The sequence below is a fragment of the Lithobates pipiens genome, unplaced genomic scaffold (assembly GCF_037356315.1).
Source record: "Lithobates pipiens isolate NorthernLeopardFrog02 unplaced genomic scaffold, aLitPip1_a1.2 Scaffold_22, whole genome shotgun sequence".
Lineage (NCBI taxonomy): Eukaryota > Metazoa > Chordata > Amphibia > Anura > Ranidae > Lithobates > Lithobates pipiens.
In genome coordinates, this window is record NW_027507784.1 from 171,343,311 (window position 1) to 171,361,869 (window position 18,559).

Here is an 18,559-nt window from a genome sequence, read left to right on the forward strand (position 1 = left end):
ACTCTTAACCTTAATTTTACCTTGCATGAACATTAATATTTAGAGGAATGAATGGCCCTATTGTTAGTCCCAGTAGTGGGTGTAGTTTCATAGGGAGCCACTGTGTTTTTCTACACCCAGTTGTGTTATTGTTTGTCCTGCAGTGTAAGGTCCCTCTCAGGGATAGATCCTCCTTGTAGTTTGCTGGGCAGTAGGCCCTGCCATTCCCATGCTAGAGATATATAGTGATCGGGCTCTGGGTAGCGAGGGTCTTTGTTAGGAACTGTTCAGTGTGCCATCATGTAGGCCTTGATAGCCTTAACCAGGTGTTCTCCCTGAGGAAATGCGGGGACTGCTCCCTAAAAGGGAATTAAGGATCTTTATGCATGTGGAGGAGGACAAAAGCATTGGCATGGGTCTGTCCCCCCTCAAGCTTGTTTGCAACTATTTGACTAAGCGTGTGCCATCATGACTCATGACAGCAATGACTGTCTTTGTCTAAATATTCAAATATAGTTGTGGCTTAAGAAAAACTCCAAACATTTGAATATACATTTTCTATGTTTGGCGCGGAGATTACTTTTTCATTTAATGCCCATTTCAAAGCCTCCATCGCGCTTTCATAATTTATATTTGTATACAGGGATTTGACATCTGCCATCACCATCACTGTATCCTCTCCGGCCTAAAACTCCTGTAGTAGAAGCAAAATGTGTTTTGTCTTTAAGCTTGTGCGTCTCGCACCAAGGGTTAAAAATAGAAATGTATATTCTCCCAATCGGGCTGTTAATGAATTGATCCCATTCTCTTTATGAACTTTTGGTATATGGTATATTATGGGTTATCCTACATGCTGAAGGTACTAAATACTGCTCTTCCCTTTAGTGTATTTATAATACACTTCTTTTTCTAATACAATTCCTTTTCCTTTTTAGCGCCATATTACATTTTTCCAAGTCTTTATAGGGCTTTGTGAGATTAGTAGCTAAAAAAAACTGTGTACATGTCCCTGTTTCCCAATATCCTAGCCATTTCTTGTCTACGCTGCGCTTTCAAAAAAACAGCTCCCGGGGGCGTGGCTACCGCGCGCTGGTGGATGGCCGCATAGAAGGAGAGCTCCGCTCCAGCGACAGGAACCCTTCAGCTTTAGAGGCCCCCTGAGCCGGCGAAAACAACGGACGATCACTCCGGTGAGTCCTCCTACCCTCCGGAGATGCCGCCGAAACGGAAGGGACCCGCACAGCCTAAAAAACTGCCGGACTTCTTCCCGCCGGCGGCCAGCGAATCGAGCCAAGATGGCGCCGGCGGCGGCCTGCATTCCTCCCCTGGTTCCTCCTCAGCCTCAACCGGGAGCCCAGCACCCAGCGTGGATCGGGGGAGGAGGTCGCCGGGGACTTCAACACCGCTAAGCAGCAGCCCTGTGAAGTCTAGGCCGAGACTGTCAGATGCAGCTCTTCAGGTTAGTGCTGAACATAGCTCCTCTGCTGACACCAGAGAACTCTCTGAGTGTATCTCTGCTTTCCCTGCCACCAACCAGCCTGTCTCTGAAGCAACCCTTTAGGACATGCTTGTCTCCCTGCGTGCCTCTTTACACACAGACTTTATGCAGTGCATCAGCAACTTCAAGGCTGAATGTCAATATCGAGGTAAGGAGGCCGAGATGCTGAGAGGGCTCCCCTTGCGGCCGAGTGCAGTACAACCCTGAAGGTGACACAGGGATGCAGTGCCCACAGTAGCACAGGTTGCCGGGTAGCAGCAGGTGGAAAGCTGAGTAGACAGTCTCTGGAGGCAACTGTGCAAGGAAGTCCAAGGCAGGGTCAGGGTCAAGCCGAAGGTCAAACACGGGAGATCAATCCGGAGGTGAGAGCAATGGATCCTGAGCTGGAGACCAGGAAACGGGAGCCAAGCCAAGCCGAGGTCGGGTGCCAGGAGCAGACAAGGAGTATCAGGGACAAGCCAGAAGTCGGAGCCAGGAGAGTAGCAGAAGCAGGTCAAACAAGCCGGGTCGGTAAACAGGAGATCAGACAGCAGGGATAACAGGCACAGGTACTCAGGAGAAGCTGACGATAAACCAGCAATGCAGCACTGTCAGGTGAACGTTTAAATAGGCACGGCGCTGGGGTTACGTCGTGAGCGCACCATCGCGTTCGTACGCCTACGACGTGTAACGTTATGCGTTCGTCCTACCCCGCGTACTCGCACTTGAACAGAAGCTACATCAGGCGTTCGTCTGGGAATCACATTGCGTCTTCGTGAGCGCTGACGCGCGTTAACACGATCGTATGTTCCGAGGTAACGCCTATTTCCCTGACAGTGCCCCCCCCCAAGGGGCAGCCTCCGGATGCCTAAACGAGCCCATTTTTCGGGATGAAGACTACGAAACCTGTGTATGAGCCTAGGTGCATGTACAAAACTTGCAGGTTCCCAAGAATTCTCTTCAGCAGAATACCCCTTCCATTTAATTAGAAATTGGATTGTCCTACCTCTCCGACGACAGTCAAGGATAGATTCGACTTCAAATTCGGTTTCGTCACCAACCTGAACCGGAGGCGGGGGCACTTCTTCTCTTCCTGAAAAAGGACTGGAGATGACACGTTTGAGAAGAGAGACATGGAAAACGGGATGAATTCTGAAAGATTTAGGTAAAGCAAGTTCAAATGCTACAGGGTTAATTTCACGTCTGATCTCAAAAGGGCCCAGGAACTTGGGTCCCAACTTCCGAGATGGACATGACAATTTTAGATTCACTGCAGAGAGCCACACTTTGTCCCCTATCTTAAAGGCAGGGTTAATTCTCTTCTTCTTATCATAATGTTTCTTGTATTCCTCCTGAGCCTTCTTCATAGTATCCTGGAGCATCTGATAGTTAGCTTGGATAAGGTTTACTCTGTCCTGAACTGCTGGGACCGTGGATTCAGGAATGGTATTGGGTAAAAATGAAGGGTGGAACCCGTAATTTGCCCAAAAGGGTGATTGGTTGGTAGAGGCGTGTACTGAGTTGTTGTACGCGAATTCCGCACAGGGAAGCAAGGAAACCCAATCATCCTGGGAAAAGGAACAGAAGCATCGTAGATATTGTTCAAGCGTCTGATTGGTCCTTTCCGTTTGTCCATTACTCTGTGGATGGTAGGCCGAGGATAGACATATTCTAATTGACAACAACTTACAGAGCTCCTTCCAGAACCTGGAGGTAAATTGTACCCCTCTATCTGATACAATGCTGTCGGGTACACCATGTAATCGGACAATTTCCCTAATGAAGATTTTTGCGGTATCCAAGGCGGAGGGGGTCCCTTTCATCGGCAAAAAGTGCGCCATCTTAGATAAACGGTCCACCACCACCAAGATGGTAGTGTACTCTTCAGAAGGGGGCAACTCCACGATGAAGTCCAAAGAGATTTCCTTCCAAGGTTGTTCTGGGACTGGTAGCGGCCTTAGCAGGCCCCAGGATCTAGCATTAGACCCCTTGTTTCGTTGGCAGGTTGTACAGGAGTCAACGTACTTTTTACAGTCAGATCTTAGGGTAGGCCACCATAAGGACCGCTGCACAAGGTCAATCGTCTTCCGAACTCCGAAGTGGCCGGCTAGCTGATGGTCGTGGAAGGTCCTTAATACGGGTAACCTGGCTTGCTGAGGAACAAAAATTTTATCCTGATGCCATAGAAGCCCTTCTTGGCTTCTCAGGGAAGAAGCTTCTATTTCTGTACACTGGCTAGAGGCCTGGACTAACGAGGCTCTTAGATCCGGTTGGATTAATAGGAAATTCTGAGGAGACAGGATAGTACTGGGTGTAATTTTTTCTGAGCAATCTGGGAACATCCGGGACAAGGCATCTGCCTTGCCATTTTTTGATCCTGGACGATAGGTCACATGGAAATTGAACCTCGAGAAGAATAAGGCCCATCGGGCTTGTCGGGGTCTTAGACGTTTGGCCGTGCGGAGATATTCTAAGTTCTTATGATCAGTGAAAACCAGAATGGGGTGAGCGGCACCTTCCAAGAGGTATCTCCACTCTTCAAGGGCGGTCTTGATCGCCAGAAGCTCCCGGTCACCTACATCGTAGTTCCTTTCTGGGGAGCTCATCTTCCGTGAAAAGAAAGCTACGGGGTGTAATAATGCCTTGGGACCTTGACGCTGGGATAGAATTGCCCCTGTGGCCACCTCTGAGGCGTCAACCTCCAGTACGTAGGGTAAGGCAGGGTCTGGATGCTGCAGGATAGGTGCGGTAGTGAAGAGGGTTTTGAGCTGGTCAAAGGCGGACTGTGCTGCTGGGGACCAGAGGAACTTGGTATGCTGACGAGTGGTCTGCGTGATGGGTGCTACGATGGTGGAGAAGTTCCTTATGAATCTTCGGTAGAAGTTTGCAAACCCGATAAACCTCTGAATGCCCTTCTTGTCGGAAGGAGCGGGCCAGTCTAGGATGGATTTCACTTTCTGGGGGTCCATGGCGATTCCACCTGTGGTGATGATGAGTCCCAGGAATTGAATGGATTCTTTTTCAAGTCACACTTCTCGGCTTTAACGAATAGTCCATGGGTCCTGAGAATACCTAGCACTTTCTTAACATGTATTCTATGGAGTTGCAGAGTGGTCGAGAAGATAAGAATGTCGTCCAAGTAGGCGACGACGAAGTGGTCCAAGTACTCCCGGAAAATGTCATTAATAAAGTGCTGGAAAGTTGCTGGGGCATTGCACAATCCGAAGGGCATGACTAAATATTCGAAATGCCCAAATCTTGTTCTGAATGCCGTCTTCCACTCGTCCCCCTCCCGAATACGGACAAGGTTGTAGGCTCCACGTAGATCAAGTTTGGTAAAAACGCGGGAAGTGTGGAACCTTTGGAAAAGTTCTGGGATGAGCGGAAGTGGGTAGCGGTTCTTGAGGGTGATATTATTTAATTCCCTGTAGTCCACACATGGTCTTAAAGTCTTGTCTTTTTTTTCTACGAAAAAGATGCCGGCACCAGCAGGGGATGAGGAAGGACGGATGAATCCCTTTGCCAGATTCTCGTCTATATACTGTCTCAAGGCCCCAAGTTCAGTCTCAGAAAGAGGGAAAATCCGGCCGAAGGGAATGGGAGCTCCTGGCAATAATTCGATGGGGCAATCATAGGGACGATGCGGGGGTAAGATGTCCGCCTTTTTCTTGTCGAACACATCTCTGAATTCCTGGTAAGCTGCTGGTATGTTGGGAGCAGGACTGGGTACGGGTTGAACGGTCAAACAGCTGGACAAGTTTCTTGACTCGGGATCCAGGCAGTATTGTTGGCAGTAGGCAGAAGTGAAGGTTATTTCTTTCTTGAACCAATCAATCCGAGGGTTGTGTTCCACAGCAGGTGGAAAGCTGAGTAGACAGTCTCTGGAGGCAACTGTGCAAGGAAGTCCAAGGCAGGGTCAGGGTCAAGCCGAAGGTCAAACACGGGAGATCAATCCGGAGGTGAGAGCAATGGATCCTGAGCTGGAGACCAGGAAACGGGAGCCAAGCCAAGCCGAGGTCGGGTGCCAGGAGCAGACAAGGAGTATCAGGGACAAGCCAGAAGTCGGAGCCAGGAGAGTAGCAGAAGCAGGTCAAACAAGCCGGGTCGGTAAACAGGAGATCAGACAGCAGGGATAACAGGCACAGGTACTCAGGAGAAGCTGACGATAAACCAGCAATGCGGCACTGTCAGGTGAACGTTTAAATAGGCACGGCGCTGGGGTTACGTCGTGAGCGCGCCATCGCGTTCGTACGCCTACGACGTGTAACGTTATGCGTTCGTCCTACCCCGCGTACTCGCACTTGAACAGAAGCTACATCAGGCGTTCGTCTGGGAATCACATTGCGTCTTCGTGAGCGCTGACGCGCGTTAACACGATCGTATGTTCCGAGGTAACGCCTATTTCCCTGACACTGAAGTAGGTGAGCTCGCTGGGAGAGTGGATCATGTTGAGCAAAAAATGGGGGACTTTGCCACAGCCCACAATACATTAGTGGATGCTCATACTAATCAATCTGAGGATATTGCGTGGCTCAAGTCCAAAATGGCGGACCTGGAGGACAGATCCAGACCTAACAACGTTAAACTGCGGGGTATATCTGAGACTGTCCTACCTACCCAGCTTGCCCAACATGTCCAAGACCTTATGAAAACACTGTTGCCCTCTCTAACTGATCAAGAACTGATCATCGATCGCATTCATCGTCTCCCTAAGCCTACACACCTGCCGGACAACATCCCGCGGGATGTTCTAATGCGGGTCCACTTTTTCCATGTGAAAGAGCAGCTGCTGTCAGCGTTCCGGAGGGAGACCCAGCTTCCAGACAGATTCTCCCACATACAGATGTACGCAGACCTCTCTCAATTCACCATGCAGCGGCGTAAAACACTTCTGCCTGTTACTAAAGCTCTTCGGAACCACGGAATCCCATACCGGTGGGGATACCCCCTGAAACTGTTGATCACCCACGAGGGTAAGTCCTCTGTGATTACTACCCTCCAAGAAGGGCTGGATCTGCTACGCATCTTGGATGTTCTCCCCGAGGAACAAACCGCACTTCTGGCTTCATCCCCACCTTTAAAAGTGGATGCTCAGGGAGACTGGCAGACAGTACAGCGGAGGAGAAAGAAGAAAAGTAAAAAAAGAGTGCCCTGAAGCGGTCTGCTGCTACACTCCTATCGACTGTTGTTCCTAGTCGCTGGATGTACTTTGGTGCTCACCCTTGATACACCCCACATCAATGGGCATTCGTAATGCCTTCAGACCTCCTCGGTTGTCGTTTTTTTTACTATTCCCTGTTTTTAACTTTTGTTTCTGGATCTTTTTGTTTTTGTTACAGCTGTGTTAAAGCATTGTTCTAGTCTTTCCGAACCGCTTGACTGTATTTTGGTCCTTTTTTCTCCTGTACCTCGGAGGACTCAGAACCTCGGGTGATGCTGGTACTTGCCTTGAAGGGAATCCCATCCTGTCTGTCCTGCATTTGACTGCCATACCTAATGTCGCTTAATTTTGTATCCTTTAACGTTCACGGTCTAAACCATCCGGTCAAACGGAATTCTGTGTGGCGGGAGGCCTTGGATCTGGGGGCGGATGTGCTCTGTATTCAGGAGACTCACTTCTTGCATTCGGCTGCTCCTAGGTTCCAGCATAAGAACTTCCCTCACATTTTTCAGGCCTCCGCCTCAGAAAAGAAGAGGGGGGTAGCTATTGCTATAAAAGACACAGTGGCCTTTTCCCTATCTGAAGTACTGATGGACCCTGAAGGGAGATATTTAATTCTGCTTGCTGAATTGAACAATAAGGTGTATACTATTGTAAATCTTTATGCCCCTAATGTGCATCAGTTACGGTTTTTGAATAGGCTTTTTCGTAAGATTAACCGATGCCGCAGGGGGTCGTTGGTTGTCTGTGGCGATTTTAATATGACGGTCGACTATACACTGGATACTACGTCCAGATCCAACCGACCCTTGCCAGGACTCCAACACCTCTTAGCTGCTGAAGATCTATATGACGCCTGGAGATGCCAACATGCGAGCGAGAAGGACTATACGTTCCACTCAGGGGTCAAGTGCTGGGGAAAAAAGTGTGGGAACTCTCACCCAAGATCCACTCCCCCACCAAAAAAATAAATAAATAAATAAAGGTACGCTCATATGCATATATATTTCACAGAAAATACAGTACATATATAGTAAAGTGCCAGTTTACAAATACAAAATAAGTTAACTTGTCAAACAGAATAATCAACACAATGGGTGATGATCTTTCCCTCGCAGGGAATTTCTAACACAAATACACCCTGTTCCAAATTCAAATACAGCAAATTAGAAAATATCACACAAACTGGAATAACGTTGCCCTTGCCGTGCAAGATTATTGGCAACGGATCAAAAAACTCATGGATCGGATCATTCCTTGGATCTGAGTCACAGATCGGATCTTTTTTCGGATCAGCAAATAATAAATTTGCAAAAACCTGTGAAAAATGTCACCACCATATAGTCCCCACTGCAATATACATATCCCCTACTGTAATATCCACGTCATCTCCCCCAATAATATTTTGGCTGAGCATGGATGGGTATGGCTGGGTATTAGCAGAATATGTATTGGCAGGGTAAGTATTGGCAGGGTATTGCAGAATATTGGCAGGATAAGTATTGGCAAGGTATTGCAGAGTATTGGCAGGGTATGGCAGATTACTGCTGGGTATTGCAGATTATTGGCAGGGCATTGCAGGGTAAGTATTGCAGAGTCTTGGCAGGGTAAGTATTGCAGAGTCTTGGCAGGGTCAGTATTGCAGAGTAAGTATCGGCAGGTTATGTATTGCAGAGTATTGGCAGGGTATAGCAGAGTATTGGAGTAATGCAGAGTATTGGTGGAGTAATGCAGAGTATTGGCGGAGTATTGTTGGAGTAATGCAGAGTATTGTTGGAGTAATGCAGAGTATTGTTGGAGTAATGCAGAGTATTGGCGGAGTAATGCAGAGTATTGGCGGGGTATTGCAGAGTATTGGGTAATGCAGAGTATTGGCGGGGTAATGCAGAGTATTGGCGGAGTATTGGTGGAGTAATGCAGAGTATTGGCGGAGTATTGGTGGAGTAATGCAGAGTATTGGCAGAGTATTGGTGGAGTAATGCAGAGTATTGGTAGAGTAATGCAGAGTATTGGTAGAGTAATGCAGAGTATTGGTAGAGTAATGCAGAGTATTGGTAGAGTAATGCAGAGTATTGGTGGAGTAATACAGAGTATTGGCGGAGTATTGGTGGAGTAATGCAGAGTATTGGTGGAGTAATGCAGAGTATTGGTGGAGTAATGCAGAGTATTGGTGGAGTAATGCAGAGTATTGGTGGAGTAATGCAGAGTATTGGTGGAGTATTGGTGGAGTAATGCAGAGTATTGGTGGAGTAATGCAGAGTATTGGCGGAGTATTGGTGGAGTAATGCAGAGTATTGGTAGAGTAATGCAGAGTATTGGCGGAGTATTGGTGGAGTAATGCAGAGTATTGGTGGAGTAATGCAGAGTATTGGTAGAGTAATGCAGAGTATTGGTGGAGTAATGCAGAGTATTGGCGGAGTATTGGTGGAGTAATGCAGAGTATTGGTAGAGTAATGCAGAGTATTGGTAGAGTAATGCAGAGTATGGGCGGAGTAATGCAGAGTATGGGCGGAGTAATGCAGAGTATGGGCGGAGTAATGCAGAGTATGGGCGGAGTAATGCAGAGTAATGCAGAGTATTGGCGGAGGGGTAATGCAGAGTATTGGCGGAGGGGTAATGCAGAGTATTGGCGGAGGGGTAATGCAGAGTATTGGCGGAGGGGTAATGCAGAGTATTGGCGGAGGGGTAATGCAGAGTATTGGCGGAGGGGTAATGCAGAGTATTGGCGGAGGGGTAATGCAGAGTATTGGCGGGGTAATGCAGAGTATTGGCGGGGTAATGCAGAGTATTGGCGGGGTAATGCAGAGTATTTGCGGGGTAATGCAGAGTATTGCAGAGTATTGAGTGACTAACCTGGTTTACTAGTCTTCTCGCTCGGGATAGAACTGGGTAGAGGGGAGGGAGGAGACAGTCCGTATGCCAGCGGCGTGTGTCTGCCGCTGGCTGCGCTGGAGGGCGCATGCGCACTGACTCCAGTGCGTGCCCGCGTGTACGGCCGATGTCATGTGACCGGTTGCTAGACGCGGAGCGGCCCTAGCCTAGCAACCAGTCACTGACTCGGGCGGCAGAGGAGCGGCGGGCTACGCACGAGCAGCAGGCTCCTCCGGCTGCTAATGGGAACGGCGTTCCCGTTGTGGAAATAGTACGGGAACGCCGTTCCCATGCGTTCCCGCAGGACTCGAGCCCTGGTTCCACTCCGCTAGACACAACACTTACTCCAGGATCGATTTGATTCTGGTAGACAGGCTGTTGTTGCAGGCAGTGTCCTCCTCCACCATCCACGATATTTCGTGGTCTGATCACGCACCCGTATCTGTTGCTGTGGTGGAGGGGCACGCTCCGTGCTCGGCCTATGTTTGGAGAGCAAATTCACAGCTGTTTCAGAACTCCTCGCATGTTGCTGCTATCTCCAGGCACCTGTCTGAATTCTTTGAGCTCAATGCCGGTTCAGTACGCAGCCCTACTACACTTTGGTGTGCCCATAAGGCCTTCATAAGGGGTATCATGCTTCAAATTTGTTCAAGAGAAAAGAGATTTAGGAATCAGCAACTGGACTCGATCCTGAAGGACATTCGGGCCTTAGAATCCTCTAACAAGCTTAAACCGGATCCCAACATGGCCCATAAGCTCACTCAGCTCCGTGTTGACCTCCGCCGTTTATTGCTTGCTAAATACGATAAATGTGTGTATTTCCTCAAGCTGTCGCACTATTCCTCTAGCAACCGTGCTGGCAAGTATTTATCCAACAGAGTGAGGGCAGCTAGGATCAAGATCAAAATTCCTTTTATCCACCACCCCATAACTAAAGATAAGAAAATAAATCCTCAGGAAATAGCGGATGCCTTTGCCGACTATTATTCCTCCTTATACAACTTGAAATTAGATGTAGACACCCCTCAGCCTACGGATGATAGCATACAATCCTTCTTAGCCAGTGTCAATCTCCCCTCCCTCACTAGAAATCAATTAGAACTTCTTAACCAGCCTATCTCGCCGGAAGAAATAGGGAAATGCATTAATTCTCTCCCCCTGGGTAAATCTCCAGGACCGGATGGCCTAACTAATGATTTTTACCGCACATTCTCTGACCTACTTGCCCCACAGCTCTCGGGGGTATATGCGGAGGCATTTGCCTCTGCATCTTTCCCCCCTGAGATGCTTGGGGCTTACGTGGTCACTATTCTCAAGCCAGGTAAGGACCCGATTACTCCGTCCAATTTCAGGCCAATATCCCTACTAAATACAGACGTTAAGATATATGCCAAAGTTCTTGCCCAGAGACTTCTTCCCCTCATCCCCTTGTTGATCCATCCGGATCAGACGGGCTTCACACCAGGCCGGCAGGCATCGGACGCCACCAGGAGGGTCGTTGGGGTTATCCAATACGCACGGACCTCTCGGACGCCTTCTCTGCTCCTTTCATTGGATGCGGAGAAGGCGTTCGACAGGATCCATTGGGGCTACATGAAACGGGTCCTACAGAAGTTTGGCTTTGGGGGGCCGATCCTCTCAGCTATTCTCGCCCTCTATTCCGCCCCCTCAGCGAGGGTCTTCACCTCTAATATGTTATCGTCTCCTTAGCCTATATCGAATGGTACCAGGCAAGGGTGCACCCTCTCCCCTACAATTTTTAATCTTTTGATTGAGCCACTAGCCGAAAGAATTAGATCTCATCCTCAGATTGCAGGTATTCCCATGCACGAAGGCCCCCACAAAATTAACTTATTTGCAGATGATATTATCCTTTTTTTAACCCTCCCATCCTCCTCTTTACCACAAGCACACCAAGTACTTCAGGAATTTATCTTGATCTCCTACTACAAGATACATTTTTCAAAATCAATTATTCTAGACCTAAACACTAACCCATCCCTCTTCACTGATTTGAGGATCATGCTTCCATACACTTGGAGCAATTCCACTATCCCCTATCTGGGACTTCAACTTTCCAGGTCAGCTCAGGACTTAATTCCCTAATGCACAAATATATTTGGTGCTCCAGAAGACCGCGATGCTCTAAGATGCTGCTGACAAAGCATAGGCTGGCGGGAGGTATGGGTATGGTGGATCTTAGAGATTATTATCTGGCATCCAGGCTTGTCCAATTGAAACACTGGTTCAACTCTACCCAGGAGCCAAGGTGGTGCAGTATTGAAAGAGCCCTCTGCCCTACTCGGGACCTAGGGCTCTTCCTTCTTGCAGACTCCGTTAAACAGTGGTCCCTCCGTAGGCTTCCCGATACTCTTCGAGCCTCCTTGCAAGCTTGGAGAGAACTCCTTCAGTCCACCCCACAGGACATCAAACTAGCTAGCCTCCCTGTCCCGTTGCGGGCTCTAGATTTTATCATCCCTAATCTCACGGTAAAGGAATGGGCCGGGAAGGGAATACGGAGGCTGCAGGATCTTTTCCAGGGACCCCAGCTGATTCCATTCCAATCCCTACGATTACGCTTCCATCTGAAACCTTCTGATGCCTACAAATATTGCCAAATTTCTCATCTACTGAAGGATAGTAGGACTACTCATGTAGTGCTACCAGATTCTCTTTGGAACTTCTATGCTGCCACTCCTACCTTGCCCAAAGGAATATCTTTATTCTATAATTTCTCCCAACATAAGCTTACTTTTGTTAAATCCCGTCCCTACCTGCGCTGGGAGGAGGACTTAGGGAGGGCCTTCACAGAGGTGCAGTGGTGCCATGCGTTTGGAGCAAACTACACAGCCTCCAGATGTGTTGGACACTGGGAGATAGCCCAGAAAATAGCCTTGCGGTGGTATCTTACACCGTATAGGATTTCGAAGTTTGGCCTGGCTGAGTCCTCCCCCCTGTGCTGGCAAAATTGTGGAGAGGTGGGTAACCTCCTCCACATGTTTTGGTCCTGCAAGCACCTTACCAGTTTCTGGAACACCATATTTCGTGGTATATCAAGCATCACCGGTTTCCTCTCCACCCCTGAGCCAGGGTTGGCTATTCTCAACCTTGGCATTGAAAAATATCCACCTGATTTCAGAGTTGTAATATCCCATATTCTTCTGGTAGCCAGAACACTGATAGCTAGATACTGGAAAAATAATCAAGCACCTAACGCCTCAGAGGTATGGGCAACTACCAATCTGCACTACAGGTATGAATCAACCCTAGCCCTCAGGCTTGGAAAAAAATTAAAGTTTGATAACAATTGGCAAATGTGGGAAACATGGCGTAGGAAAACTCCAGATACGTGTCCATGACCCGTTGACCAATCACTCCTAGTAGGATGCGGAGGCCACACGGGACCATTCTTGTGCTTACTAATTTTCAACCTTGGGCATTTGACAGACTAATTTCGGACAGCTTCATTCTTTCTTTCCTTTTCCCTTGTCTCTTTCTTTCCCTTTCCTTCCTTCACATGTTATGTTTAGTTTTACTCTTAGTTCGATCACCCACTATCTCATCCACCTCCCCACTATTCTCTGTCCTCCCCCCTGCCTGCTCACTACTTTAATTCAGCATACTGGAGTGATTTTAGGGCGGAGGGAGGCTGGGTCTGCTATAATAGTTGGGGAGATGTGGAAATTTCTCTGTGATTACTTTGAATTACTTTGTGATTACTTTGCGACTATCTTGTGAGTATTTTGTGATTATTTGGTGGTCATTTTCTGATCTCTATGTGACTTGTATCTTGATTATACTGTAAAATTCTTCTAATAAAAATTATTTAAAAAAAAAAAACAGCTCCCTTAATCCACCAGGCAAGTCACAACATCTTACCTGGCTTCTAACAATGTGATGCCTTTTCTGATATCCTGTGACTCATACAGTACCCTTTTCACCGGTAATTGTTCTATTTCCATCATGACCAGTTTCTTAAACATATCCACACACTTGTTATCTAAGCCCTTGTACACACGGTCGCACATTCCGACAACCAAATCCGTCAGATTTTGTCCGACGGATTTTGTCCGAAACTGTTGCATACATACGGTCGGACAAAGTTGTCTGAAAATCCGATCGTTCAGAACGTGGTGACGATATTTTGTTACGACGGGACTACGTTCAGGCTAGTAGCCAATAGCTTTGGTGTAGGAAATTGATCTGAGCATGCGTGGCACTTTGTCCGATCGGAATTCTCAACACATGCGTGTTGTCCGATCGGATGATGTTGTCGGAAAATTTTATAGCCAAGCTGGAAAACCTGGTCCGTCGGATATTCCGACGGAAACAGTCCGATGGAGCCCACACATGGTCGGATTATCCGACAACACGGTCCGATCGGACATTTTCCGTCGGAATGTCCGACCATGTGTACAAGGGCTTAGGGTTAAATGTGGATCCATTTCCTAATGTGGTGTGTATACCTTCCCTCGTCTGTGCATTTCTCTCAATGGGATTCTGTGCATAAATTTTTTTAATGTTCACTGTGAGTTACAATTAAATGTAACAGCCAGTGGAGACCCATTCATAAAGGGCATAGGGGCACCGCCCCTCTAATTCATGCACCGGGCCCCTAATCTACATGCAGGGCGCCAGAGGCACTAATTGGCTTAAAAAAAAGGGCGGGCTCAAGCACAGTGAGGGACAATAACGAATATTTAATATTGTCTTCCTGATTCTCCTCCCTGCTAATCAGGAAGCAGATCCTGTGACCCGATTGGCCAGGGAGTCTTAGGGCTCCCTGTTCAATCGTGTTTCAGGACACACTTCCTGATTGTCAGCGAGGAAAATCAATATTCCAGCTCTTCATTCCCCCTGACTCCAACACGCAGTCCCATCCGTCTCCCATGGGTGGGTCGATCGGCGCATTCACATCCATTTTCGGGGGGTTTGTTGTTAGTTTGCTGCCCCCAATATATTAAACCACCTGCCACCACTTTTAACAGCTATTGCCAAGCGTTAAATATAAAAAAAACTATGTCTTAAAGCAACATTAAACATTTTAGTAGCATGCTATACAGTGACGACGATACCTGATGTTGATAGCAAACCAGTGGGGTGTAGTTGAGCATTCAGGAACAAGCACCTATACAGCTTAGAACTGTGAAAAGAAACTGAGAACCACATATGGCCTTTGCTGCACTGATACAACCCTGATGTAGGAAGAACAGACAGCAAGATGTACAGTATCTCACAAAAGTGAGTACACTCCTCACATTTTTGTAAATATTTTATTATATCTTTTCATGTGACAACACAGAAAAAATATCACTATACTACAATGTAAAGTAGTGAGTGTAAAGCTTGTATAACAGTGTGAATTTGCTGTCCCCTCAGAATCACTCAGGCAGCCATGAACGTCTAAACCGCTGGCAACAAAGTGAGTACATCCCTAAGGGAAAATGTCCTCATTGGGCCCAAAATGTCAATATTTTGTGTGGCCACCATTATTTTACAGCACTGCCTTAACCCTCTTGGGCGTGGAGTTCAACAGAGCTTAGCAGGTTGCCACTAGAGTCCTCTTCCACTCCTTTATGACGACATCATGGAGCTGGTGGATGTTAGAGACCTTACGTTCCTTCACCTTCTATTTGAGGATGCCCCACAGATACTCAATAGGGTTTGAGGGAAGGGGTCACAGGCTGACCCCCTACCCCTTCAACCTTTGCAGCAATGCTGGCAGCACTCATATGTTTTTTTCCCAAAGACAAGGGGATGTGTGGTGCTCTGTTTAAGACCTTTATGCATTTTCACTCAGAACTCTTTAAGGAACGCTTTAAGGAAGAGATGATATTTTATAGTCTTCCATTAAGCTCTAATTTCAGAAGCTCATATATACCACCGAGCACTTTCATCACAGGGTTCAACATGTAGTGCCAGGCCAACATTTACAAACCCTGTGATTAGGGCTCATCTCAAAATGAAGCAACAGCACGAGAAAGTCAGCACAATCATATTGACATATGTCAAATTGATATTTGATAAACAATGTTGTTTATTATGGTTTTTGAATTACCACTGTAAGGACACAAGGATACGTTTTCTTCTCAGGTAGGGCAGCAACATTTCCTCTGTGTCTGCATTCTGTTCAGTTATCTATGGTGCAGAAATTAAGGTTAAATGTTAGACAGGAGAATTCTTGACTTGTGCGCAAAAAAGGTCTTAGTGAGAATTTCTTACGCTGAAAAAAACGTGTGACACAAACACACAGAAAAATTGTCTAGGTGAGCAACTTTTAGGACCAACCCCACTACACACAATAAAATGGAACTGGAGCGAGCTAAGCCTAATCTTAACCTTGTACATGCTGATAAAGTTGATAAGTAACTTAGTCATACGTTTTATCTGAAAGGCAATAAAGATACCTTTCTGGTTTAAATTTGAAAATTTGATCCCGCCCTAAAAATACTATGCCTTTGCCTCCCAGGTAGAAAATTGACTAGTAATCTATCCAAGATAGTTTCCGATTTTGCACAGAACCTCTCAGATCTTTATGACCCCATCAACTTTCTTTCTTCATCGCTAGACGATGATATCATCCCCTGTGTGCCACTCTCACAAAATTTAGGATACTTTTCAGGAAGCCATAGGAGCTGCTGATAGAATTGACCAAAGTCAACAGCCAATAAATGTCCTGTCCCTGATTGCTTTACAGTCCCCCATTACAAAACATATACGTGGAACTCCTTGTCCCTATGCGGACAGAAGCCTTTATTTATGCCAGAGAGAACCACTGCTTTTACCATGAATCCATCTTGGCAAAGGAATGTATGATTCTGAAACTGAACACAGATGAAATATCACAATTGGACAAAATATCTTATTTCGCTACTTAAATGTAAAATGATAATTTGTTTAAAAAAAATTGGGCCACCAGACTGAATGCAGGTATTGGACAATTGATTCACACAGATCAAGTAGGGTTCATGCCTCTTCAAGCACATGGCCACTATTTTGATCAAGGTGGCATGCAAACACAACATACTATTTAGATTACAAACCACAACATAACCCCTGTAAGAGGGAGGGCCACATCCTAAAAAGGAGGGGACCTCAACAACCACAGGGTAAGGGACTTTAATTGTGCCAACAAATGAGGAAGAATTGAACCTTCAGATGGTATAAAATCATTTTATTATAGCACATTAAAAAGATGAAGTGCCATCAAAAGTAAAATATCATAAAAACAATACAGTGTTATACAGTCAGTCTTAGATATTTTAAGCATATGGAATCCATGCATTTCAATGTTAATAGTTTCTTCATGATTCACACTTAACGATGGACACCACATGGATCAAACTGCTACTGACTTTCAGAGAAAACTGGGCATTGTTACTCTAGAGCCCATCCTGTTTTATTCATAGAGGGACACGTGATACTAGAAATTAAACTTGGACTTCCTAGATATCAAGTAAAGGTAATGTAAATGTAACAGAAATATAAATCTTAGCTTGCCTGGGTCAAAATGACATGCTCTTGTAAACAAGGAGGGGAGATTTTCCCAGCATTGGATGCAGAGAAATAAGAGGGGTGTATATGTCCACAAGATAGAAGGTGACTCCACACCTTCTACACTGTTCCTAATGCATCAACCAAACAACACTGTTTGTCTCACCAAACAAGGTGAGACAAATGGTGGTGTTTGGTGGATGCTCCAGAAATGGGGATTTGGACCACAATTTTACAATTGGGTGGCCATTTTTTTGTATTCATCCTCTACAGTCCATGTTACATATTCAGGATTCAAATTGCAATAGAACCATTGGCCCAATACATTTGAATACATTAAGATATCACTAGCCTCATTGTTGGATGCCACCATAAGTAGATTACACAATGCTGTTTGTCACTAACCCTATTACCTTCCCCAACCTAAAAGCTCTACTAAATCAATTTGGTGAACTTTCAGACGTTCACATTAACCACACAAGATTCAAGATTCTGAATGTTTCTTTACCAGAATGACTGGTTCCTTTTTTTTTTTTTAGATTCATTCATGGGAATGATATCAATGGGATACATCCTCTATTTGGGTTTCGATCTTAATCACACGTTATATAGGGCTGATTATCCAACTCTTCTTCATGAACTTAAAGTAAAATTTTAACCATAACAACTTGATAAAAAATAATATTCTTTAGCAGGGAACATACATACCATATTAATAATTATTCTATGAAAATGTGTGTCTCCTGTAAATTGCCTCCAGCATTGCACCTGTTTTTTTTTTTTTTGTTGGAGGCCGACATTTTGCTGAAGCCCAGAGCCCCTGAACAGCAATAACTCAGAAAGTGGAATTAAACCCATTAATTTAATAAAAAAGGTTACATTCCTGGAATGCCAGGATTGCCAACTGTCACATTTGCTTGTGTCCTCAACCAAACTTCCACTTTAAGGCTGTCAGCAGATCAGCCTCTACAAATTCAACAGTGCCTAATAATGGTGAGCAACTGAGCATGTGCAGAGTAGGGTGTGTGTGTTACTACATTTTAAACAGTATAGGCAATTTTAATGTCTTACATACAGTAGCTATGCCTGCAAAAGGGGCCAGCCTAGAGTAATCTAGCAGGACTTAAATTTCTGACTAAAATTCCACCTTAAATGCTTACTTACAGCCTGGAATGCTTACCTTCTTTCTTGGCAGGAGTGTATTGAAGTGGTCAAAATGACTATACTCGGATAGTCTTGTTGATTTTCTGCGATCGGCATCAACAAATCTTGTAGTTTATATGGCAATAATGCATACCTAGACTTGCCAAATATACACCTTTTCACTGTAAATCACAGGGTGGTTAACTAACACCCTTTACTAAATATCACACTACCTTTGAGATGCCCATATGGATGTCCCTTGAAGGGATGGACCATGACCCCCTGCATAAAGATAGCTTATTATGGCTCCTTCCAAAACATAGGTCTTTCATACAAAATTCTGTCACAGCACATTCACTAAATTATGGGACAAGCTCAAATATTCAGGGGGACACTATTACTCCATCCCCCTCAAATGTCCTTTTCTTAGGAAC

At 46.0% G+C, this 18,559-nt stretch overlaps 1 protein-coding gene across 1 annotated transcript in view; it reads right to left on the bottom strand.

Annotated features, from left to right (window-relative positions):
* Nucleotides 1–18,559, bottom strand: part of LOC143924362 (aldehyde oxidase-like) — a 306,571-nt gene that overhangs the window by 278,782 nt on the left and 9,230 nt on the right. The window contains exon 2 of the mRNA XM_077448642.1: nucleotides 15,569–15,626. Within this exon, the coding sequence (XP_077304768.1) occupies nucleotides 15,569–15,626 (58 nt within the window). The remainder of the gene's footprint in view (nucleotides 1–15,568; nucleotides 15,627–18,559) is intronic.